Source organism: Stigmatopora argus, chromosome 13 (genome assembly GCF_051989625.1).
Source record: "Stigmatopora argus isolate UIUO_Sarg chromosome 13, RoL_Sarg_1.0, whole genome shotgun sequence".
Classification (NCBI taxonomy): Eukaryota; Metazoa; Chordata; class Actinopteri; order Syngnathiformes; family Syngnathidae; genus Stigmatopora; species Stigmatopora argus.
The window spans coordinates 7,383,661-7,410,881 of record NC_135399.1 but is presented as its reverse complement, the minus strand read 5'-3'; the positions used below and the strand labels follow the sequence as shown (position 1 = coordinate 7,410,881).

At 37.8% G+C, this 27,221-nt stretch overlaps 1 protein-coding gene across 2 annotated transcripts; it reads left to right on the top strand.

The window, feature by feature from the left end:
• The first annotated feature begins 6,268 nt into the window (after nucleotides 1-6,268).
• On the top strand, nucleotides 6,269-23,381 carry ikzf2 (IKAROS family zinc finger 2). 2 transcript variants are annotated; one of them, XM_077617579.1, is made up of 8 exons: nucleotides 6,269-6,543; nucleotides 9,219-9,268; nucleotides 12,791-12,874; nucleotides 15,207-15,398; nucleotides 16,273-16,440; nucleotides 17,043-17,180; nucleotides 17,273-17,386; nucleotides 19,564-23,381. In XM_077617579.1, the coding sequence occupies exons 2-8, from the start codon at nucleotides 9,241-9,243 to the stop codon at nucleotides 20,370-20,372; spliced, it is 1,533 nt and encodes a 510-aa protein (XP_077473705.1). In that variant the 5' UTR covers nucleotides 6,269-6,543; nucleotides 9,219-9,240; the 3' UTR covers nucleotides 20,373-23,381. The 2 variants fall into 2 exon arrangements, with proteins under 2 accessions (XP_077473705.1, XP_077473704.1); XM_077617578.1 differs by lacking the exon at nucleotides 6,269-6,543 and adding an exon at nucleotides 8,406-8,766.
• The last annotated feature ends 3,840 nt before the right edge of the window (nucleotides 23,382-27,221 follow it).

Below are 27,221 nucleotides of genomic sequence, written 5' to 3'. Positions count from 1 at the left end.
AATGGCCAGATTGGAGTTGAGAATATCAACTATGGATGAGGAGCCACCAAAACTGACTGAGAGGGAGCTGGAAAGAAAGAGGAGGCATGAAAAATTCCGCGAGATTTTTACCTTTGTTCGGTTTGAGGAGGACAGTGCTATCTTCTATACAACCGTCGGGAAGGAGGCCATGACAAATGACAAACTAGTAGCATTTAAAAAAGATATGCAGACACTGGAGACCACAAGAAATAAACAGTTTGAAGAAAATAAACAGAAAGAACTTGATGATTTTTGGATGGAAAGAGATAAGAGATGCTTTCAGAAAGACCGAATAAATAAAAGTGCTTCTACCCAGTATAATGTCCTCCAAATGGAGACGAAACAACGGAAGCAAGAACTACAGCGACAGCGGGCCGTGGAGGAGCGAGACAATACCATGAAAAATCATTTTAGGTATATCGAAGAGCTCCGAATGGAAGAAGAGCAGAAAAGCAAATCCAAGAAAAAGCTCTATCAACAAATACAGGAGGATATTTTGGATAAAACCAGGCACAAAGAAATGCGCGCATGGTGTGCAATGGTAGACGATGAAAAGGCAAAGTATATGCAGCGAGACATCGACGAAAAAGAGCGGCAGAAGAAACTCATGCATGTTATGAGGCTCCAGCAGCACCAGTCGCTAATTGATTTCGCATCAGATAAATATTCCGTTGTGATGAAGAGGCAGACTGCTTCACCAACTTGGAGGAATAAGGTTCAATTGTTTAAAGACTGATTTTCATGAACGCCTGGACTTTAGTTCTTCCAGGTATTCCATCACTCTTTAGAGAGTTGTTCAAACAGCATGTACTTTTATTTAATCATAGATTATCTCATCAGCTGTTTTAAGAGCAGCCAATCATTGAATGCCAGACATTTTAGAGTATTTTGACTGATGTCAAGACCAACAAAAGATTTACATGAATTTTACAGCTACCAAAAGAGATTATTTGACGAGAAAAGAGGTTGATACAATAATTTTCGTTTGTTAATCAAAAGTAGAGGTTTGGTAGATTTTACAATGCAGTCGTTTCTTTCAGAAACTACTCAATGTGTACTCACAAACTGAGCTGATGTCATATGTAAAATAATACATTGATTACCATACTTACTGTGTGAGAGCCAGTTGTCATGAAAAAAGTAGAAGAATACATTTCCCTCAGTACCAACTGAGGGTCTTAGGTGCATAATCAATGCCCACCAGAATGTGAACAACCAGTGGAAGAAGTCAACCCAACTATTGGTGTCATCTTTGGGTCAGCCGCTGAATTCAATTGACTCAGCGTAACTAGGCTAGAAACTGTCAAGAAACTAATGAATTTAACCATGATTCTGCTGCAAGCTCTGAAAAGGTCGTTCGTCGGTCTGCTCTTTGAATGCACCAATGGAGACAGTCATACAGCATGTCAATAGAAAATGCTAATGTTTATTCATGCGACTAATGTTTTTGTCACTATGTACTTCTAAAATAGTCTGTTACTCCACACTATGTGTGTATGTTAAATTCCACATACGATTCCCTGAGTGAAATTGAATGGCTATATCTATGTATATGAAAAATGAGTATTTTGCATTTCTGCGCTGTTTCTTTAAATTTGGAAGAGTCTTGAAATGTATTTAATGATGTATTCTCTAGAGGGGATCGATAAAGTTATATATTATTTTAATGAAAGATCATTAGGAAAGACTGAAATTGCTTGTGTCCCATGATATTTGTTCAAGTTCTCAAGTAATTCCAGGGCTATCTAACATGGTTAGGATCACATACTGATTCAACTTAACTTTTTAAGACACAACAAATACCACATTTTTCCCCACATAGCTTTGATCAACACTTGTGAAATGCAAGGTCAAAGGGTCTTGTGAGAATGAAATTGGATTTTTTTGTTTGTTTTTGTGGCAATTTTAGTCAAATATTTTTCAACAATGTGTTATAAGGGTTAGTGTACTTTTAATTATAGAATATGTCCAAGGTGACTCAACTGCTTTCTAGCCAGTGTGGAATTGTGCCATCATGATTTGTATGCTTTGACGTGTTTACCAACATTCATCTAATGTAATGCACAACTATGATAAACAAAGTAAAAAAGTTGATCCCAATGTGACATAATTTAGGTTTCCTTTCTCTTTCATCCTTTAAAAAAATCCTATAAATTAAACCCCTTGTGAGGATAAGAGGTTCAGAAAATGAATGAATGAATGAACTTGGTTGGCCAGTATAATTATTAAAGCACTATTTCTAAAGAGGTAATAGCACTTATCCTCACAAGAGTCGCAAAGGATGCTCGAGCCTGTCGGAAATTGTTATATTAATATATAGAATTGGTTACCAGTGAATCACTTCCACCGGACCGCCATTTCATGAAATTAATTGCTAATTGATATAATTGTCAAAAATGTGTATTTTAATAATTTATACATGATTGAGTATGGAATTCTGAATGCTCTATATTAAGATCCTAGTACCATCACTGATATTTTTAAGCAGCTTAATCGCTTGCGGACAAAATAGAGTGAGGGATAGAAAGGCTGGAAAAGAAATATTAATAATTTACCAGGCTGAAAAGTGAAAAGTTCGAGCCAAGGCCTGGATCCTCAAGAGAGCAGCTTTTGCTGTTGGCTGTTTTCAGGAATTCTTGACAACAAATGAATAAATACTCTGATAGGAACAAATATCTAAACTGTTGATGGTACTGAACAGGTCTTAAAATGAATACAAATATAGACTCCAAGCTTTATATCAATTCATTCCTGAAAAAAATAGTTTTCAAAAATCCATATTTTGATGCAATATTTCCTTGAATGAAGTTTGGTGAAAAATATTTTTTTTCTGAGAAAACTAAATGTTTTCTAACCAACTATGGGCTACAGGCGTGGGACACCCTGAATTGGTGGCCAGCCAATCGCAGGGCACAAGAGGACGGACAAATATTCACTGCAGAAGGATTTAGAGTGTTCAACCAGCTTACCATGTATGTTTTTGGAATATGAGAGGAAACTAGAGTACCCATAAAAAACATGCAAGCAAACTTGCAAACTCCACACAGAGGAGGACTGACCTGGTATCAAACCCATGACCCAAGAACTGTGAGGCCGACCTGCTAACCACTCAACTGCCGGGCCACCCATTGTCAGATAATGTAAATGCAAAAACAAACAATTATATATCTGTGATCTAGCAGATAAGATAAACCTCATTAATGAGTCAGACATTGGGGTTCCATGAATTGCAGATCCAGTCTCCCTAAAACAACAAAAACAACATGAAGCATTTAGATTTGTGTCTGCCAACTCGAGGGTGAGGAGAGCTTTGTAATGCTCATTTACAGTCTGCTCTGGCACGTATTGTGCTTAAGGAAGGCTGACTAATTCTGTTTGATTTTGAGCAAACTTTAAATGGTATTGCTTACTTAATGGGAATTATATTTTTTTTTTTAAAAAGCAGTTCTTGGCCAGGGCGGCCCGGTGGGGAGATTGGTTAGCACGTCAGCCTCACAGCTCTGGGGTCCTGGGTTCAAATCCAGGCCACATCCACCTGTGTGGAGGAGTTTGCATGTTCTCCCAGGGCCTGCCTGGCTTTCCTCCGGGTACTCCGGTTTCCTCCCACATTCCCAAAACATGCAAGGTAGGCTGATTGGACACTGTAAATTGCCCCTAGGTATGGGTGTGAGTGTGCATGGTTGTCCGTTCAGGGTGTCCCCCGCCTCTGGCCCGGAGACAGCTGGTTTTGGCTCCAGCACCCCCCACGACCCTAATGAGGATAAAGCTGTTCAGAAAATGAGATGAGATGAGATGAAAAGAAGTGTTTGTCAACCTTGTACCTGTCCTGCTCATCTAAATTTGTCAAAGGGCCCATCATTAGTCAGTGCAGTGCTTACAGAAGCAGTAAATTACCAAAGCTGACAGTTTTGTGGTTGGAAATGTCCACCTGAGACAATGTGAACAGGATAATTGAGATAGATTGCCCGGCTCTCCTATCAGACAAACAAGTTACTCTCCACAAGACCGGAGCTCTGGATAGATTTAAATTAGCCATCAGATTAAAGTGATACATGAATGACTTATCCAAGGTTATTTATAGATGATTTTAAAACAAGGACATGGATTTTGACACCGTGGTCACTTTTGAAATATTTTCAGCGGACATTATTTAAGAGCATGACACTGACTGTAATTTTTTTTTAAAATTGAATATGTATGTTACCTCATAGTAGCAAATTTTACCTGACAAACAAACTCTATTTGCATTATTATACTGATGGGGTTTAAAGAATTGAGTGACTCATGTATGTGAACGAGAGGTTTTATTTTCACTAATGTTGAAACATCCCGCAATTTACAATGTTTGCATATTAAAAGAATGCAAGTCATGAGTGGAAAGCTCATATTGTGGAATCAAAATGTTGTCAGATGCATTGCTGTGGTCTGCAGGTATGTCCTGGACTGCACTATTTACTGCCTGGATTTTAGAGCTTTGTTATAAATTTTGAATACGATTTTATTTGTCGTCCTGTTCCATTTAGGGCTCTAAAGGCCCCTGGGCCCATGCACATGAAACAGCAATATATATATTTAATGTGTTTTTTTATGTTACACTGTCCCCTATCGGCTTTAACCAGTAGGACAAGAGACTTTAATTGTGGTTAATTATGTTGAGATAAATCAATGATTTCAATTGATTTGGAACTCTAAATAGTATAAACATTATGAGGTGGACATTGAACAGTGTTATGAGTTGACAAAAGGGAATGCTCTTAACTTGTTTATTTGCTGTCTTTCATTATTAGCTTTTTTGCTCATTTGTTCAACTTTTCACCAATTTATTTATCTCCTTTGTTTGTTACATATAAATATTACTGATTGACCTGCATGGTTGGTTGTCTTACAGAGCTGGTGTTTTACTTCTGGGACAAACAAATTTAGATTCAATACAGGTAAATTCTTTACCAACAAAGTATAGAAGGTACACTAACTAGTTGTATGTATTTATTTTAGTATGTGTGATGTGATTTTTGTTCTAATATAATATAATTATGTGCTTCGTACATGTGGCTTAACTCTTTCATGCAAAAATGATGATTTTTATTTATTTCTTATTCTTACAAGGCACTCATTCATTGACTAAACATTCACTCCATTTCTAAAATGTTTTGGATGTTTAGGGTTGTCAAACACACTGAAACATTGGCATCAAAGCCATGTTAAATGAATTGGAAGTCTATCACCATAAATGGCATTTATTGAGTTAAAGTCTATGAAAAAAAGCAGCACGTTTGGAGTGTTATTTGGGGCCATGTAGTGTGTATTTAAGTTTTCTTTCAATTTAATTTAATCAGTTTTGTTTTATAAATGATTTACAAATGTATTTATAATTATAAAAAAAATACCAACTTTACTTTAGGGTGGCCCAGCGGATGAGTGGTTAGTGCGTCGGCCTCACAGCTCTGGGGTACTGGGTTTAAATCCAGGTCGGTCCACCTCTGGAGTTTGCATGTTCTCCCAGGGCCTGTGTGGGTTTCCTCCGGGTACTCCGGTATCCTCCTAAATTCCAAAAACATGCATTATAAGCTGATTGGACACTCTAAATTAACCCTAGGTAAGGGTGTGAGTATGCACGGTTGTCCATCTCCTTGTGTCCTGCGATCGGCTGGCCTGGAGTCAGCTGGAATGGGCTCCAGCACCCCCTGTGACCCTAATGAGGATATAGCGGTTCAGAATATATATATATGAATAAATAAATAATAAATTATATATATATATATGAATAAATAAATAATAAATTATATATATATGAATAAATAAATAATAAATTATATATGTATGAATAAATAAATAATAAATTAATTATATATATATGGCAACCCATGTCCTTGTTTTAATAGAATATTATAAGTTATAAATAACCATAATATATACGTTTTTATTGACGTTTCTACACTACACAAACGTGTAACATTTCTTCTTCACCACAAGAGAGAGCCTTAGGAGAGGTTATTCGTGTACTCATCACTTTGGCTTATTAGCATAGATAATTAAATATGATAAACCGACCAATTCAACTGACATAAATACATTTTATTGATCAACTGCAACACTTCTCCCCACCTCTATTGGCATATATCTTAAGTTTAAAAATCCTACAATTTCCACATTGAAATTAACATTTGAAACCATAAGTAAGTTTTGTGTTGTACGCAAATTAGGCTTCATGACCGTCAGGTCCCTAAACTAACCATAGATCGGGTGATTCATGCGTATCAGTGCCGCTCGTTCCATTTCTTGCTATCAGACCAAACCATACTTACAACATCACCTGCACAACAAGTGGCACTTGTCACTCTGCAGCTGCTCTTTGCGGGAGATGGAGAAGGACAGCGCTGGTTGGTCTTGATGCTTGTTGCCTCTTCAGGGGCTTCGGAACCTACCCGGACTTAACATCTCAACAATGAAGTCCTTTCCACACCTTGATAACCACTCTGGATCGCCGTGCAGCCCACTAGGATAGAATGCCACATGCGTCAGGTAAATAAACAAGAAGATCGCAAAAAGACACACACACACACACGCACACACATGCAAATAGAAATGCAACATATGTACAGGTTGCTAAGGAACGGGTTTGCAGTCCGATCACCTGTTGCATGACAACTGAATTCCTATTTGAAAAGAACGCACTTAAAAATCACGAAACAACAAACTTTACGATGCGTCCCACCTGTGATAGATATACTTTCATTTTGCATGCTCGTACAAAAGCATTTAACATGAAAACATTTAAATTATGATTTCACGGATGAAAAACGTAGGTTACGTCCGTCTTCCATTCCATTCAGGGGGCACCTTTTGTCGGAAAAAGACCCACTTAAACAAGAACGTTCCTTTTATTTGCGATAGTGACATGAAGTGTATCCAATCCATTTGAAGTGGGAGGGTTGGCAGCGAATCCCTCTACTAGGGATAAACTCATTTAACCTTTACAGGACAGTGGTCAGTACAAAAAGTTGACACTTGAAACTGTTAACCCTTAAGAGGGCAAATAACTTTAGTCATTAAAACACTAAAATATCTAAGCAATTATTATTAATAATACTCAAGAGATTGTGTTCATTGCATGTTGTTGTATTGACTACTTATTTATTTATTACAGTCTTCCCTCGATTATTGCGACTTCACTTATCGCAAATTCATTTCTTAGTTATTTTTTCTGCTATTAATTATTATTATTACTATTTTTTAAGTTCATAAAAATGTGAAAATCCACGCTGATACTGGTAGGCAGAAGCCACTCTTGCTTCCAGGACTCACCGCTGGAAGAAAAAGGTAGTTAAAATAGGGGTGACCCTACTTCGCAATTTTTCGATTAGCGCGGCCATATCTGGTCTGCAGTAATCGTGATATTCGAGAGATTACTGTACTTATTAGTTGTTTATTCATTATTATTATTTGATTATTTATTTGTCTGTTTGTTGTTGTTAATTTTGCACTTCATAGTGAAGCTTTAAATCTCATTACACTTGTATAATGACAATAAAAGCATTCAATTAAATTTTATATTATTTTGTCACCAGAAATTATAAGTACATGTATAAATTTATACTGTTAATAAAACATAATCATTAAAATTAAAATGAATAATACAAATTATATATACACTGATTACCCAAAAAGAATTTATTTTTATATAGTATTTTAACTCACTATATGTAATTGACGCCAATAGACGTCCAATTTATTTAACCTGGGAGGACTAGTCGTCATCTTTCAGTGCCATTAACGACACTGTAAATGTCAAATCCATTTTGTCTGGGATGGCTAGATGAACAAGTGTTCAGCCAATGAGTTAACTGATTGCCCAGTTAAGGTAAAAAAGAAAGAGAACAAGTTTGTCCATGAAAGCATTAATTAAAGGAAGAAAGATTTTTATTTTAAAAAAAGCCACATGATTGGACATTCATCACTGTCACTGAAAGAGAAATATTTTTTGGCAAAAACTATCATCAAAATCTTAAAGTTTAATCTAATCTAATTTAATATAAACTCAATCACAATAGGTTTAGTACAGTTATTCAGTTGGCATCTGTAAAATAGGATTGTTAAAGAAAGAATTAGTGGTAAATACTATTTTTTTTAGTTCTAAATCCATTTGTGTCCTTCACAAATGCCTTTTAAAGCCAAACTTTGACATCCTGCATAGTTGTGTGAGGTGCTGCATTTTCAAGCATGAGTCACATCGTCAATACTTGCTTTCTTTCAAAACTGACAAACCAACGGATTTTCCAGTCCCTTGAAAAGTGACTGGGTGCTCCCTCTCTCTATGGCTAATTCCTTAGGAACCGGTGGATCCAGTTTGATCCATCCCTCTGCTTCTTTCCTTCTGAGCAGCTTGTCAAGTCTTCCCTTTCCAAACTCCCCGTTGTCGAGTTGGGTCTGTGTCGAACTTTCCAGGACAGATATTGTATTTTTAATTCTCAAGAGGGACAGAGAAAGAGACTTTGTCTTGGCCACCGTTGAGGGGAGATGCTCTCCCTAACTTTCAACCTTGCTCTCCTCACGTTCTTTGTTGGGGTTCTCTAATGGGATTTACCCAACAATGCTCAGTGTCCTGCAATATTTAACTATAACGAGAGGAAATAAGTGATTTGGACATTTTTGTCCTCGAAAGGGAGCAGGTGACGACCTGCCATCAACTCCCTCAGTTCTCTACTGAAATTGTCAAGTTATTTTGCTCAGGAGACTCTTTTGAAGGTAATTATATCAACTCCCTTTTTTTTTCAGGAAATAAGATGTAGCTTTAACTACACAGTAGTAAAACATAGTGTATCACAATTAATATTATTGGGGAGAAATAAACCCAATTGACATTCATTACTGTAGATGATGTCTATTGTGATCTAAATCCATTTTGGTAGTTCAATGATCAGATTTAAGCGAATTCATTGGTATAAGACGTTATTCTGTAAAAGTCTTGATAAGAAATAAAATTGCCGCACTGTTGTTAATAAATGCTCGTGATATATTTTGGATGCAGGTGGACAACACATATTTTGCACTTCATAAATCATGGCGCAAGCTGATATTTGAATTGTGGGGCATTTAAATGTTATTTCATGTCATTGTGTATGTAGTGATAATAAGCGATCAAATGGTGCCCATTAAAAGGTTGTTTGTAATTAAAATGATTTTTTTATACTCCTCAGCCACAACATCAAAGCGCTGGAAATGGAGGCACCCAATGGCTACTGTGCTAGTAAGTCCTTTTCTTACTGTTTCTGATATAATGATCTTGAGGTATGTAATATAAAACCTCCAAACATGAAGACATCTATACATTGTGACAAATAAATTCTACAACAAATTATCCCATTAGAATCTATGGGAATTCAAACAATCAATGCCACCAACTTAGTATTGCGATCATGAAACAGATTTATCATCATATTAACATTGCCAATTATAAAGCTCAGAAAATAACATGAAACTTTTTTTAAATGTATCAATAAGCCAGGAACTTTCTTTTCATTTTGTTGTTCTTACTGTAAACAGAAGTTATTACCAAGGAAAAAAATGAGTAAATAGGATGACATAGATGACAAACACTTGTGGCATGTTGGAAAACATGCAGAGGCAGGATTTCATCAATTGTTCTTTTGATATTCACGCAAACATTTTGTCATTTTAACCATGGTATATTATACTGCAGCAAGGACAGTGCCATTTCCCGTTCAAATGTCATCAAAGTATACAAAAAAGAAACAAATAATAAAACCGAAGATATGAATCAATGCTTACAAGGTGAAGTCATGTGATGAATTTTGTATCCAAGATGTTTCTTTTCTTATCATGCTAAACTAACTTCACTTTAGATTACTTTCCATCCAATTAAAACAATGGTAGATTCCACTGTATGATTATATTGATTAGTCTACACATTGCTAATATCAGGTTGAAACAATTTACGACATTATCTTTTCAAGCAGACATTTCGCTGCTCATTTTGAAATGAAAGAGTTACAAGAATAAATGGGAGTCTGTTGAGCTTTTAGTGAGTAACCTCGTTACTTTTTTTTAAATCCCCAAAATTTACTTAAGGCAACTATAGTGCTGTTGTTTTTCTGAGGCCATTTAAACTTCTTTTATTTAGACTGATGCATGGTAAGGTCAAGTAAAATAGCGATTAATATTTTTAGAAATGATTTAATCATTTGTGAACATTCATGTAACCCTTAGGTTAATTGAATTGTAGTGAAATAGGAATTTTGACACTTCCAAAATTTACCTCTATTTTGTCTTTGAAAATCCACTGCATCAAAAACCACATACTAATGTACTGTTTAGAAAAGGCTCTTGAAAACTAAAAAACAATAATAATATAAAAAATTAGGAAAGATAGTGTGATAGATGTAAATTTAATCTATGAGATTGCATTGATTCTTTATTAAAAAAAATCTGCACAGTCAAAGTTTGTTGCCAGACGAGTTGTCTTTGTTACATTTACGTGTGTGGGGGTGTGTTTGCGTGTGTGTGTTTAATGAGTGTATGGAAGACTTAGAGGTGGAGGGGGCGGTTGACAGGAAAAACCACATCCCAACCATGCAGCAGAATGATGTTTTGCTGCCAGAAATTCTCCCTGTTAATAAGTGTGACATCTGTCTTGTTTAATTGCTTTTGAGCAGTGTTAACATCAGTTCGCACAAGTAAACTCAAATAATTATGTTTTGGAATGATACTCCCTGATCTGGTGCCGCCTCTTGGTGTAGGGGTTCACTCACCTGACTGCGGTGTGGGTTCATTTCCTGCTGGTGGTGGCAAGATTGTGAGAGCAGAGATGTGTGGCATAAGGGGTGGTCCGGTGGTGCGAGTGGGTAGCACGTTGGCCTCACAGCTCTGGGGTACTGGGTTCAAAACCAGGTCACGTCCACCTGTGTGGAGTTCACATGTTCTCCCTGGGACTGTGTGGGTTTCCTCTGTGTACTCGGGTTTCCTCCCACATTCCAAAAACATACATGGTAGGCTAATTGGACACTCTAAATTGACCCTAGGTATGAGTGTGAGTGTGAATGTTTGTCCCTCTCCTTGTGCCCTGCGATTGGCTGGCCACCGATTCAGGGTGTCCCCTGCCTCTGGCCCGGAGACAGCTGGGATTGGCTCCGGGACCCCCTGCAACCCTAATGAGGATAAAGCGGTTCAGAAAATGAGATGAGAAAAATATAAAACAAAAATGTCTGCCAATTGCCTCAGAAAAAAACCCTAATATCTTATTCCTTACTTTAAAACTAAAATGATATTTTTCTTAATTTGTTTATGATGAGATTTTTCTTTCTTTTATTTTATGTATTTATTTATTTTTTTACTAAAAACTAAGCACTTATTCTTTGTAAGATTTAAAATATATTTTCCAAGAGTTCTGGTACGGGTGACACATTATGTCATACAGCATTCTTAATCATTATTTCAGTAGGGGTGTTTTGTGTGATATTTGAAATGTAAAATAGCTGTTTTGACACAATACAATGAGTGAAAGATTGAAATAAAGTCATGGAAAATTCTTAAGCTAAATCTGGGCCAGTTCTGTCTTCAGGACAGACTAGCCAAAGGGTTAGCTCACCTCAGTCATCTGAGATTTCCTTCAGGCCATGCAACCTGAGCCTGGAGCATTAGGCTTGCGTCATGTACAGCATCTTCTGGTGTGCACCTCTCATACGGGAGCTTCCACAACACTGAATGTACCGTAAAAGAAAGCTGGGTTGTCACAATACGTTGTTCAAAGAATTTTTGGTTATACCGTACCCAAACCTCCTTATTTTTTTCCTTTTTAAAATTGCTTCTTGTTCAGTTGCTTCTTAAATCCTTGGAAATTTGGTTTATAATCTTTTCACATTGTACAAAAAAAAGACACCTGCACTTGTTTCTTCGGGAACTCACAGCTGGGTCAGTTGCACTTTTGGAACTGTATTGTTCAAAAGACCCGATAGATAATGTGTAATGGGATAAGTGGACACAGGCTATCCATAGCCTCAGCTGCTGAGAGGATGCAATCTGATCCACGTTTGCTGGACATTAGGATACCATAGTTACAAGGTTGGTTCAGTTAGTTCCTTTAGCATTCTGTAGTGTTACTTTCACAGTCGCCATTCATTTTCTGGAACCAAAGAGAGTCGCCCGTGCTTTATCCTACTCTAATGAAGAAAGACCTTGTGTGCACATGCAGATTATGTTGGGCATTGGTAGAAATTCAATGTATTTTCAATGACCTTCACTGCCTGTGACTAAAGGAGTTTCTTTTTACACATTTTTTCCTCAGCTGTGATGCAAGTGTCAATGCATTCTTTTTCACAATATGTCTTAACACAGAGTTTGTCTTTCATAGCCTCTTTCAGTGGTTTTTCTAATTTGCGGTCTATGGTTCTCGTCTGAGTTGTTTTGTCGAAATTATCGACCTATAGAAAAGTTGTATATGCTGTCAATTGCACACAAAATGTAAGGCAGTGACAATGATAGATGTCCAATCATCGGCTCATTGCATACTTTTGCTCTGAATTTAAATGAGTTTGTCACTTGTAGACGTCCAATTCATTTGAAGTGGGAGTACTGGCAGCAAATAAAAAAATGGTTAATTCATTGCTAAATCAGCTAATTCAAATGGATTGGATGAGTAGCACCATCAATTTGTTAAGATTGAATTGCAGTTCAGATGAATTTTAAAGGCAGAATGTGTTCTGTATTCTAACACATTTACCTCGTCATATCTTGCTTTCTTGTTGTCTTTTAGGTAACGGGAAATGCTCTCCAGTTAGGGAGAAGTCAAGAATACCAACACCAAATGGACAAACTGAGCCTTATCATTCTCCTACTGGTGAGTGCTCAACTCCACAAAATATACACCACATTGTGTACTTTTCAAGATAATGAGACGGCAAAAGAAAATACAATGTCAGTTCATAATTGAGATAAGTCCACTAAATAATAGGTTTAAAAAAAGATCAGGCAAAAAAACGTCTCTTCGAGGAACATACTGTATGATGTCAGACATGCAGTCATGGCTTTTACTCTTATTTGGACGCCCAGGTTGATAAAATGCTTCAAATGTGAAATACATTTATTGCAGCAAATGTTTCAAGTAATCCTCAATTGACCACTTGATGCATTCAAGACAGTCACACTGAGATTCGGCAGATGTAAAGATACAGGGTCGCTTTCTTGTTGCCAGGTTACAGCCGTGAAGACGAGGCTTGTGCATGATGTTCCGTTCTAAAGTGGAAATATAAATTGAAAGCTTTCAGAAGCTTTGTGCAAATGATTTCTGTTGCTAATTCCTGTCTTTTGACGTTAATTTCTTTGATTGAAGTTTAATGGTTTAAACCAAATGAGGCTGGGGTAGCCTCAAGGGACAGCTCGAGGATGCAGTCAGATTGGAAACTGTAGTTTAACAGCCAAGTATGGTCACAGCTTTGTTTTTCCTGTTGAAAATCTCAAAACCAGATCATCTGGAAGAGTAAGTTTTATGTCCTGCCATTTTCACACACAATCTAAAAAGACCATCTAAAACACTGATGACGCCACACAGCTTTGAGGCTTAAACCTTGTATGTTCTATGTAAACTTTAAAATTACATTGAAAAATACAACAACAAACTGATGTCATACGTTAAAAAAATAAATAAGAATGAAACACACGTGTTCATTCATTCATTTTCCATATTGCTTATCCTACTGCTGCACTTATTGCGGGAGCCTATCCCAGGCAACTCTGGGCAGTCGGCAGGGGACACCCTGAATTGCTTGCCAGCAGAGCACCCTTTCATGTTGACACTCATACCTAGGGACAATTTAGAGTGTTCAAACACACTACCATGTATGTTTTAGGGATGTGGGAGGAAACCAGAGTACATGGATAAAACCCATTGGGAGAACATCCAAACTCCACACAGGATGGCCAGAGCCCAAGATTGAACCCTTGGTGTTAGATATTTGAGGCAAATTTGCTAGTCACTCTTTTACAGACATTTTTAATTCATGGTAGGCTAGGTGAACACACTAACTTGGCCCTAGCTATGAGTGTTAGGGGGAATGGTTGTTGGTCTCATAGTTGTTGTCCTGGCTGGCCATTCAGGGTGTGCCACGTCTACTGCCCACAATTGACTGGAATAGGCTCCAGCACACCCACAACACTTGTGGGGATAAGAGGTACGGAAAATTAATGAATGAATAATATAATTTTTATGTTCATATGTATTTTTATGTAAATTTGTTAAATGCAAATTCAGGAATCAAAGAGGTATGGCAGTAGTCAGCTAGGATAGGCTCTAGCACCCCTGCCACCCTCGTAAGCGACATGGAAAACGAATGAATGAACAAATGGAAGCTTTGTATCATGGGTTAAGGTAACTGTATCTTCAAGCAGTGGAAATACAAAGATTGTCTCCATGAGTTTTTTTGGAATTTGTTTTGTGCAGTCATACCAAAACTGAGAGGGTTCTTCCTGTATTACCACAAGCTTAAAAAAGATGCAATTATCCTGAATGTTTTATTTACAATGGAGAAAGAACGGCTCATTCACTATGCCTGGTCGATTAACTTATTGTCTACCCTTGACGTCCTACAAGAAGTTCCAATCCAATGGGAGGTGTGAAAGAATGTTCGCTTACTCATTCACCAATGACACTCTAACATTAGCTTTCACAGCCAGGAAATGGTATGCCACAAATAACCGATTACCATTTTTTTACTGAACTGAATTGATAAACATTTTTGTTCCATTACCTTTGTCCAAGTATTATTTGAAGGCCTATGAGCTATTCTATGTACCATCCAATATTTCGGTCTATACTGGAAATGTGTGCAGCTAGGCGTAACTACAGTATGTGCAAAACTACTATCTCCACCTCCACAGACACACAATTTTGTCTTAATCTTATCATTGCGCTGGTGTCCATTGCTGGGAAGGTGCCTCTGACACTCCCTTCTCTTCTCCAAAGACAACTAGGAACCAGATGGGCCTGTTTATCTTTGGCGCCTCTGAATTTGGCACTGTGTCAGTGCATCCAAAAGCTTCCTACACATTAATTCTGTCTCCATTTAAGTCTATTCTAAAGTAATGAATTCTGTGTTTACCCAAATTCAGTTCAAACATCATTTCTGATTTAAGAATGAAGTCACCAACTCTACACTCGTGTTTTTGTGTTGAAGAACTGCATGATAAACAGATAAAGCAAGAAGATACAAGTGAGGAAACTGACAACAGAAGCCTGGTGTGTGAGCTTCAAACAGGAGAAGAAGGCACGGCCGTGGAGGAATCTATGGCTGGGAGCCCGAGTCGTGCACAAGATGAAATATCTGGACAAACCATGGCACTGGATTCAACCACTCGACAACCAAGCGGTATTGTATTTGTCGCAAAACCAGCCAGTTGATTCTATTTTAAATCACATGCATTTGTTTTGTCTTTCTGATAGGGCGTAGACCTCTTTCACGTTTTTTTTAGTTCCAAAACAATAACGCAGACTTGAAATTATCAGGGAAAAAAAATATCCCTGGAATCCCCCGAAACCTGTTCCAGCTGCCGCCATGATAGCTATGGTTGTCACAGCATATGATCACGTCTTCTTTCCAACTTACTGATGATCATGTTTTTCTCCTATTAGAATGTAGTTATGGAATGTACAACAACAAATACTTCCTGCTGCTCAGTGCCTCATCTAATTACTAAAACAACTCCTTTTGTTGTTTTCAAGTGAAACACTAAAACTTAAGCCATGTCTGCCAAAGCATCAAATGTATTTGCAGGATCTAATAAACATAATAATACAAATGCATCGTCATGGTAGTTTGTAAGGAAGTAGAACTGCGCTAAAGTTTAATTAAAGGTTGTAATAATATGTACCATATTTTTCAGACTATTAGTCGTAGCACCAACAAAAAACACACAATGGAAAAATCCAAGTTGTATTTTTTTTATATTTAATTTTATCAGACCAAGAATAAATATCATACATTAGGCTCATGTATTAATTCATTAATTTATAGTCCAAAGAAGTAGTAGTGTTGGTAGTTAGCAGGTCTCTCTTAATTACCTTTACATTCAGCTGACTGTCAATTCAAAGCAACATTACAGTCTAGTTGTAGCCAACTTGATTTAATGATCAAAGAAATACTTTATTTAATTTTGAAAATGTGATTATTTACTCAAACTTCCTTAATACTGTATATTGCCAATGCATGCAGTGAGATAAATTCCTGTTTATGCCTTCTATAGGTGACCGTCCATTTCAGTGCAACCAGTGTGGTGTCTCGTTCACGCAGAAGGGAAATCTGCTGCGGCACATTAAGTTGCACACAGGTGAAAAACCCTTCAAATGCCCCTTCTGCAACTACGCCTGTCGCCGCCGCGACGCTCTTACGGGTCATTTGCGCACACATGCTGGTAAGACTTTTCCCTTTAGCACCAAAATGGTGTTCTTTTATGAGCTGCTTCATATGCTGTCATATGAAACTGTAATGAAAAAGGCAAAACAAACTCCTATTGCTGTCATGTAATAGACGAAAGGATTTGTGACAAAGACCGCCTAACATCCTGTTCTTGAACTTGATTGACGAACATGATGGAAAGATATGGTTAGGATGGGACCGTTTGATGGCCCGGTGGAGGGAGTGGTTAGCGTGTCGGCCTCACAGCTCTGGGGTCCTGGGTTCAAATGCAGGTCACGTCCACCTGTGTGGAGTTTGCATGTTCTCCCCGGGCCTGCGTGGGTTTCCTCTGGGTACACCGGTTTGCTCCCACATTACAAAAATATGCATGGTAGGCTAAATTGCCCCTAGGTATGGGTGTGAGTGTGCATGGTTGTCCGTCTCCTTGTGCCCTGTGATCGGCTGGTCACTGATTCAGGGTGTCCCCCTGCCTCTGGCCCGGAGACAGCTGGGATTGGAACCAGCACCCCACCCCCCGCAACCCTAATGAGGATAAAGCTGTTCATAAAATGAGATGAGATGAGAGATAGCTATTCTTGTGAATGTCTACACCTTTAGTGGGCAAACCACACAAGTGCAACTACTGTGGGCGGAGCTACAAACAACGCAGTTCCCTTGAGGAGCACAAAGAACGCTGCCATAGTTACCTACAGAGCATTGGTCTTGATCCAACACCTAAAACAGCTCCTTTTGCAGGTATTTGTTCTAGGAATGAACATACATAATGTTTGGTTAATAACACAAAGTCCACTGTAACATTTACCTTTATTTTGATAATACTTCTGCAGGTGAGCTTACTAAAGAGCCTAGGCCTATGACTACATTTGAGCGGCCGCTTGTCATTGAAAGACTGCACAGTAATGTTGGGAAAAGGAAGAGCACCACACCCCAGAAATTTGTGGGTGAGTATTCATCAACACTGCTAACCAGCAATGTTATCACTATTGAGAGGAGATTGGAAATGCATTTCTTGTAGGAGAGATGGATGGATACAGGTATGGGTAGAAAACAAATAGAAAGTAGATTGAGGGAGTCTAATACCAACAATAATAGAGTTATTCATATATTAAATTGACCATATAACAAGCCATGAGGGAGATAAGGTCACATTCCAAATATTTATTGCTCACTTTTTCCATTCCACTCATTTTTTAAAGTTTTATTTTAAGAGGCTATTTTACCTTATTTTCTCATGTAAAAGATACAGTATGCTAATTGAGGAAGTTGTAGCAGTTTGAGGGGAATGTGGCGAGGACAGGCTTTTTGCTTTTGCGGTTTACCTTTTGCAAGCTTATTCAGAGTCAACAGCTCGCAACATCCCTGCTTGTTATTGGTTGGTTATATTCAAATATGGATGGGGCTTTCCTATTCTCACACTTTTGCACGTTCAACATCAAGTACCACATGTAACAGACAAACTGCGAATGGAAAGGAAATTATCTGACATTTGGCTTCCTGGTACCCAATTTACAGCTCTTTTGTGACAGAAACGCCCATTGCCAAAAATAAATAAAAATAGCACAACTCAGTTCAGTTGCTACATTATGGTTTTAGGAAAATGTAAATTATACTTCACAAACGTAGTCAAGAGCTAAAGGTTTCACTCGGCTAGTTGGTTGCCAAAATATTACAGTATGTGTTTAGTTTAAGGTACTATTAAGAGATTGTAGTAATAATAATAACAAACAATGATTATAATGTGTATTTTATGGAATGAAGATGTTTTGCATAACATATTTAAATTATAGCAACCTGATGGTATAGAGGTTCACTCACATGACTTTGTTGAATTTTCTTCTTTTTCTGTACTTGGGGAAACAAATTAAAAAACAACCACCCAAAAGGGAAATCAAATCACATTCCAAATATTTATTACTGACTTTTTCTAGTCATTGATTCATACTTAGTTTTATTTTATTGGGCTATATTCTTCATTTTATCATTTAAATAGATGATAGGCAAATTGACGACGATTGGTATGGTTGTATTGGGTTTCTTTTTGCGGTTAGGGATAGATGCAACATTGCTATTTGCAATCTTATTAAGAGACAACCGATTACATATTCCCTGTTTGATATTGGTTGGTTATATTAAAATATGGATGAGGCTTTCCACTTTCACACATCGACAATCAACTACAACATGCAAATGGGAAACTGTAGTTTGACTGCCAGTAAAAATCTGACATTGGCTTCCTTGTACTATATACATATATTGTACTTGGTGACTTGCTAACACATTTCCTGTCCCGATAAATAAATTAACAGATAGCGTACCTGAGTCGTGATCGTAATTGCTATGAGGTAATCATTGAATTGCTGCATTATATGTTTAGGAAAGAGTTTGTGACCCACTTCACAATTCACAAATGTCAACAATTAAACCATTGGCTCTGCTAGCTGGTCAACAAAATAATACAGAATGTTTTAGTTTTTGTTTTGTTTTAGTATTTGACATTATAAAGTAGCATGACAAAGTTCTCAGGGTGCTCAGACTGTTATGCGCCAAGGTAATTATTTTTAATGGACAGCAGTTTCTTATTTGGCGTGCAGTATGTGTTTTTGTTTAGACTTTTAATGTGTTGAGAGTGAAAACCTGACTTACATATGACATTCTTCAGAAGTCAAACTTTAGTATGCAGCCAACATTTGATCCCTCTTGAGAAAAAGTTAGCCACAGAGTTAGAAATGATTTTAGCATCAATACAATGCAAACCAGGGGAACACGTGATGAAGAAGGAACCATGTACCGCAGGGGTCTGCAAACCGGTCCTTGAGGGCCGCTGTGGGTGCAGGTTTTTATTCCAACCGATCCAACAGAAACAGTTTAACTAATGAGATTTCTGCTGAAACAAGAAGCACCTGACTGCAATCCACTCATTCCACTTCTAAGATACCAGATTGGTGGAAAGGTTTCCTCTTATAGGTTGGAACGAAAACCCCCACCCACTGCGGCACTTTCTGGAATAATTTGCAGACCCCCCGATGTACATTATCAATTTGTAATTCTATTTCACGACCAGATACCCAAAGTCCTAGTCTCGGACGCCTCAGTCATGATACTTTTCTGTTTTTAACAGGTGAAAAGTTGGGGCGTTACAGCTACCCGGATATAGGATATGAAATGGGCCTCAAGTTTGAGAAACAGGCTGAAATGTTATCAGCTCAAATGATGGACCAGGCTATGAACAATGCCATCACATACTTGGGATCAGACCCAATTAGGCCCATTCTACAGCACACGGGGCTCCCCCTCTCGATAACAGATGTTATGCCCATGGTCAACCCACTCTACCATCATGTTCTACCTCTTGACCAGAGAGTGGAGCGTACAGGGAATTCTGACTCGCTCACACCTCAGCCCCGATTACCCTCTGATTTTCCAAGCCACGCCATCTCCAACGGTCCTGCTTCTTTGACTCGGCACGGTAGACCAACCCAGTCGGTTCATGAAGACACGCCGAGCAACAGTGGCGGAGAGTCGCCCGAGTCGGCTGGCAGCAGCCCTCCGGAACGGCATGCTAACCCTGGTAATAATCTGCCATCCAGTCTCAGGTCACGCTCAAGCCCTGCAATTTATTCGAGTGAGCACATGGCTGATGTGTCATCCAGAAATGGGTCAGGGACGTTGACCGGTGTACCTCGCGAATCCACAGAGAGGCCCGCAAACCTGGAAGGGCTGCGGGTTTTTGGACGAGAAGGCCGGGAGTTGCGAGCCTTCCAGTGTGACCATTGCCAAGTGCTCTTCCTCGACCACGTCATGTATACTATACATATGGGTTGCCATGGATACAGGGATCCACTGAAATGCAATATTTGTGGCCACCGCAGCAAAGACCGTTATGAGTTCTCCTCACATATTGTCCGCGGTGAGCATACATTCCATTAAAGGATTGCTACAAATGTTAAAAGAAATACGGGATTGATTTTCTTTTTGTGTGTGTGTGATGCTGCAAACTGATGTAGCACTATTACAGACTTTTCAGCTAAAAAGCGGTGTGAATGTAAACAGCTGAACAACCACATGAAGGCTTTATAGCAGTGCATGTCGCTATAATGTGATCAAATCAGTTGTATTGAAACCTTTTTAAAATTTTGCTAAAACAGACCTCAAGGATGACTTTCACCAAAAATACATACTTTCTCCAGCAGGATACAAAGTGGCTGGCAAGGCTACACTCTACAGGCTGGTTATATATTTTTTCAATCTAATAATATTTTGATTTCTTTTTTTTTCTTGTATTACTACCCCCACCCCCTCCCACATATAACATGACCCTAAACCTTTTATTTGTAACATACAAAGTAGAACAACAGTGTGCTGCAAACTTCTGTTTGATCACCTGAAGCTACTTGATTATGTTTGTGTCTTTCAATTTTGTCTCTCAGTAGAAATCACTTTGATAATGTATTTATTTTTCATGTTTGATTTGTTATTTTGACGGGTCAACAACGTGAATTACAGCTCAATTTGAGACATGAAGCATTCACTCTACTCAAATATTTACCTTTAGTGCAGTAGCTGTTCCTGTTGCTAGGCAGCTTTTAACAATTAGCCCAACATTGACATTTCCGGCGATTGTTCATTCAAACCTCCCAGTCTTCCATTGTCTTTGTCAGGTAGTAATTTAAGGTGCACCAATACTACGTACATGAATATGATTTTGGTAATGAAAGAGTGAAAGATGAATTTTTGAAAGAAATGTATATGCTGTGCTGGGAAGTGTTTAAACACCAAATAAAATATTTAATGATAATTCTACCCTTTGAATAGGCTAACCTGAACAACTACCCTTTTTTTTGGGTAAGCCACTCATGAAGTCAACTCAGTAGTTCTCCCAATCAAAGCAAGGTATCTAGGTACTGAAATAACCCTTACACCTCTATTTGTGTCAGGAAAAAAATGTTACTTTAATGCCAGATGCAACAAGACACAATTGTTTGAATTATATGTCATCAGTGTATTTCCCCATAGAAGAGGGGTCTCCAAACTATTCCATAAAGGGCTGCCATGACTGGAGGCTTTCATTACAACAAAGCAAGTCGAAAGTTGTCATCAATCTGTTTATTGTTAGGTGCTGCTTTTGTTAGCAGAAACCTGCTTGGTTAAACTGCTTGTGCCTCATCAGTTAGAACAAAAACCAAGATCCACAGCGGCCCCCGGAAGGCTAGTTTGGAGACCACTGCCTTAGACCATCCCTCTGAATTGAATTTTGTATTCATGTCGCTTCTCAATGGCTCTGAGAGCAAAATTTTTCATGGCACTGAAAATTAATATTTTAATCAGGGAGGTGCATTATTTATTTTGTTATTTCTGTTTTTGGGAAAGACAATCAAAACTTAATAGAAGAACACGACATATAAAGTGTAGTTTTAATTACAAAAAGTTTGTCATGTTGATTTATTTTCAAACAAAATTTTTAATGAGACATTTTTTTTGTTGAAGCGTCATGGGGATTATTTTACTACCTTATATATTATCTTTTGAATATTTTTTGAAAAATAAAAATATTTTGTAAAGCTAAAAATACATTTGGTATATAACTATTAAACTTCAATCAATATTTGTCACAATAATAGCAAACAAATTACATAACAATGACAGAAAATAGTACAGGATGTACTAAATTGTCAATATTGACTAAATTCCTAAATATACTGTGTTTTGTATTAGTATCCAATAACAGTGTAACAAAGCCATAAAGTTCCATTTGATTCAAATTTTGCACTTAAATTGTGGACTTACACTTCAAACTATACAACCCAATTTGTAAGGATTCCTTAAAGAGACCATTGGCTGTTTGATTTAAGCTCTTCCGCATCCTTTTCAATTACATTAAAGCAGTATGAAAAACCAATATATTCATACTTGTTGAATGTGATGGCTGGCATTGGGCAATCATTCTCGGTTAGTTTAAGTAAAGTTCATGTTTTTAGTTACGGTTTTATTGAGTGGGCTGGATTTAAACACTGTAAATAGAGATTGTATAGTCTTTTAAACATAATGTTATCTCCCAACTCTGTATGGAAGTACTTTCTATACATATAATGCCTTAAATGGTGTCTCATACATTTTAAATTAAAACAAAAAAAATGAACAAAAAAGTGTATTCTGAGGAATTATTTGTTCTAGGTGTGCTATTCTTGATCTATTTAGACTTAAGTTTTGAGCATTTTGACTTCATTTATTACCTTGCAAAACCTATTACTAACACCTCTATATGCTCCAAAAATGACAGGTCATTGAGTACAAAATGCAGATGTAAGTTACAGCTAAACAGCTTTTCACTGTGAATGAAGGAATATTAACCTCTAGGAGGCAGTCTGTGAGAAAAAAGTGAAGAATGTGTTTTGTATTGCTGACTTTGCACTTTAGTCATGCACAAACTAATGTTTTATTCACGATGTTGAGTAAAAACTTGCTAAAATCAAAAGTAGTAAATTTTTTAAGGCTGATCTTGAAATGATTTGCTAACCGTTTACAAAACCTCCTGATGAATAGTTTCTTTGAGAAAGCAACTTTTGTATCATTGGAAGCAGACCATAATCCTCAGAGATCAAGTCAGAAAAGTTATTAACCATAATTTATCTTCGAATTTGATAACTTAATCAACTGGCAGCTTTTTTTCACTTCCTCGACCTCATCTTATTGCGTGGTGCTAAGCAACCATAAATCTTTTGAAGGCATATTTGTTTGCATCTTGTACCTGTGAAATATAATATGCTTTTCTGTTATCACAACGGCACAAATAAATCATGCTTAGAAAAACAAAAGAATGATAAAGGCAGAAGCTTTTGTCTGTGTACTGTACATTACATAAACTGTTATGGCTTGTTTGGTTTTTCATTTTGTTTTAGAATGTATTTTACAAATCGACAATAAAATAGCACACAGGAACTCTGGTATTTACATAAATTGTATGTTTTTGTGTTCCAATTAATTGGATTCATTGATCAAACAAAGGGTGGCAAATGCTTAGAGCGCATGCCTCACAGTTCTGAGATCAAGTGTTCAGTCCCAGGTTCGAATCTTCCTGTGTGGAGTTTGCATGTTCTTGCGTGGGTTTGCCCTGCAATTGCCTGGAAACCAATTTAGGGTGTCCCCCGCCTACTGCCATAGTAGGCTGGGATAGGCTCCAGCACCGCCCACAACCCTTGTGAGGATAATTGGTATGACAACCAACTAAGGGCGGTAGGTTGGGGATACCTTGGTTGCCAGCCAATTGCAGGGCAAGGGGACGAACAACCAGTCAGACAATTTTCTTTGTACACTGGCATGTTGTACAAGTTGTATACTTGATTGTCATTGTGTTAAAGTATGAAAACTGGAAAGCCCCATTCATATTTTAATATAACCAACCTATCACAAATAAGAATGCTATTTATATCTATAAATACAGGGTGTCCCAAAAAATGTATGCACATTAAAAATAATTGTAAACGTGGTGTTTAATTAGAACTTTATTATTTCAAAAGTGTGAGAATATTTACAAGTATCATTTTTTATTAACCGCCATAATTGTACCTATTGGGCACCTGAGAATCCACGTTACTGTCGACCGTCATTTCAATTTACCGGGAAATACTGTATGGTGTGGTTTATCATCAAGAGGATTAATTGGAGCATTCTTTTTCGTGTATGGTCGATTGGTCGCCGGTCTTTTGGTCGCCGTCTTTTGTTCGCCAGTCTTTTGGTCGCCGGTCTTTTGCTCGCCCTGACCGCGACAACGGGCGACTAAAAGACCGGCGACCAAAAGACCGACGACCAAAAGACCGGCGACAAAACAAGTTAAAACAACACGGTCTACGCATCAATAAAAGCCAACAATGGCCATGAGCAGTTTGATTGAGCCGACGTGTGAGTGTATAAGAGTTTGTATGTACATGCGTTGTCCCTTTAAGAAGCTACATCAGTCAGGGTCTTAACAAGTTCTCCAACAAAAAACAATAAAAGTCCGGGAAATTTGGAGCTTTTCTTTAGCCTAACCCTCTTTTTTGACACAACTGTAACCGGTCCCATTTACTTGAACTTGCTGCAACAATCTGTTATGCCATGCATTAGAGACGATTTGGAAGATGAAGAGGTTTATTTTCAGCAAGATGGTGCACCCCCACATTACCATCGCGATGTTAGGTCCTTTCTTGATGAGGTTTTGCCAAACAGGTGGATTGAACGAAGAGGTTTTGTTGAATATCCTCCCCTTTCACCTGACCTCACACCACTCGATATTTTCCTATGGGGATACCTAAAAGACAAAGTTTACGCTACGAAACCCGCAACAATTGCTGAATTAAGAGATGCCATTGGGCATGAATCACCCAAATACCAAGAGAATTGTTTCATAATGTGTGCGATTCTATTGTTTGGCGTTGTCAGCAGTGCCTGGATCAAAGTGGGTGCCAGTGTGAGAACAAGCAGTGAAAAAACAGAAAAATGATATTTGTAAATATTCTCACACTTTTGAAATAATAAAATTCTAATTAAACACCACGTTTACAATTATTTTTAATGTGCATACATTTTTTTGGGACACCCTGTAGAAATTGCTTTAACAGAATAATCAATGGAAATCTCTCCTAACAGGAGCTCAGGTTTGTAAGAGAAAAAAAAAACATATTTTTTTGTTAAAACTTGAGAAAATATAAAGTAAATGAATATTTATAATTATTGATTATACAAGGGATTTTTCAGTTGCAATACAATTAAAACAAATAAGTTGGAACTGGAAGGACAAGCCGACTCATGGTGAAGGGGTTAACTCGCCTGATTTCGGCGCAGGCAAGCGTGGGCTTGATTCCCGCTGATTGCAGTATTATTGTGAGTGTTATCTTTTTTATGAAGATGCATGGAACAGAAGAGGAATGAATGAAATTACACTTTGACAATTGTATTTCCATTGGTTAAAGTCCCCCATCAAATATGAACTTAAATAGCTTTGAACAAAGTTATTTTCAAATGTGGGAAAACAATCTGCTGTTAATGTGTGTATGCAACTGTGCCTTAAAACTTGCTACAGTTGAGAGAACACATTACCTTCTTGTATTGACCTTGTGTGAAGAACTACACACACTTCTTCTGCACATAAGATAAATATTATTTCGGAGTCTTTCACATTCACATTGTACATACTTTCTATCCTTTGTGGCAAAAGCCTTTTCTTTGTGACTCATTGATTGGAATAGGAGCATTCATGGAGTCAGCAAGGTATGTATAAGCACACGAAATACCACACAATACAAAGCAAATGGAATACAGTCTAAAAGGGAAATTACGTATTAAAGCTAAGGGTGAATAGCCATGAGCCTTGAGGTATCTAAAAAGTATGGACACAATCCAAATGTTTTTGTTGTTGTTGTTTTCTCCTGTTTAGTATATCTGACCTTTGTTGAATCTATTTATTCTATTTTACGTTCACATTTACCAGACGAACTAACGCTGTGCATTGTTGGCCAACATCCAATAAAATCACAGTATACTGTGTCAATCAGTAAACTAAACACCTGTAAATAAAGCACATGATGGTTTACAAGTGGTGTGACTTGTTTTGATGGTTTTAAATTGCAGAGCAAGGAACAGTTCCTGGTGTCTTTTTTCTGACAAGTGAGAATCCTTAGCAATGTTGTGCAATCATGAGGTGACAAGGCCTATTCCTGTTTTTCCTGCCAGATCATGGTGGATGCTTGCCCTACCCTTAAAACTTCAACACACACCAAATGCACAAAATCCAAACGTTTTAGAATATAGTGCTCTGTAGAAATGTGTAATGACTTTTCAGCATTCATGTTTATCAAATGTGTAATTTAATTCATAATTAAATTATGACATTTAGCACAAAATAAAAGAAAGTGATGATGTATTAAGGCTTTAAAGAGTGAGTAACTATTTTTGGTAATTAAAAGAAGAAGAAAAAAACCTTTTTCTCATATAATCGGATGTGGAAATCTCATTTTGGGTTTACAAACCATTGCATATTTATTCGTAAGAGGCCAGGTTGTTTGCGCGTTGGTCTCACATTTCTGGGGTCGAGGGTTCGATCCCACTTCGGTCTTCACTGTGTGGACTTTGCTATTACTCTCTGTGGTTGTGTGGGTATTCTCTGGGTACCCCGGTATCCTCCCGCATTCCAAAAACATGCAGGGAAGGTTGACAACATCTTATCTTTTCTATGCTCACAACTGGATAGCGAGTCATTCTGGTTTAACTCTTTCTGCAAACTCTTTGCTTCTGGGTTATGTCGGCTAGGTTTGTGGTCAAAGTTCTCACATGTGCGAGGTTGCAATGGATGCGTGGGGGGTAGGACTGTGGGGGAACTTCCACTTTGCTTTTTCAGCAAGTCGTGATATGCAGCTTTGCACATGCAGAGGATGACATTTGGTATAAACACTAAATGCATATTTGATGCACTTACAGTTTGGTAATGTCACAGGAGAAACTGTTAGCTGAGGTTTGTCAAGTAGCCATAAAAAGCTGGTAGCACCCACACGCTCTTAAGGTCCATCTTGGGAAATCAGACACTGGCGAGAGCAGAGCAACAGTATTGAAAATGCTGGCTAAGAATAACTTTTAGGCAGAAATATGAAAAGAGCGGCTAAAAAGACAGATCATGAGGTTTTCAGAAACGGCATAGCACACCTGGCGATGGTGTCTCTGGCAAACAAATGCTGCTTATCCGGCAAGCGCAATGATGTAAGTTTTTGTTAGGGAACAAATACGTAAAAGCCAATTATCACAGACAAT

Excerpts from the sequence above, each read along its gene's own strand:
- ikzf2 (XM_077617579.1), top strand. The coding sequence starts at position 9,241 with ATGGAGGCACCCAATGGCTACTGTGCTA. Across the intron at positions 16,441-17,042 it reads TCATTTGCGCACACATGCTG|TGGGCAAACCACACAAGTGC; the intron begins GTAAGACTTTTC and ends CTACACCTTTAG. Across the intron at positions 17,387-19,563 it reads CACACCCCAGAAATTTGTGG|GTGAAAAGTTGGGGCGTTAC; the intron begins GTGAGTATTCAT and ends TGTTTTTAACAG.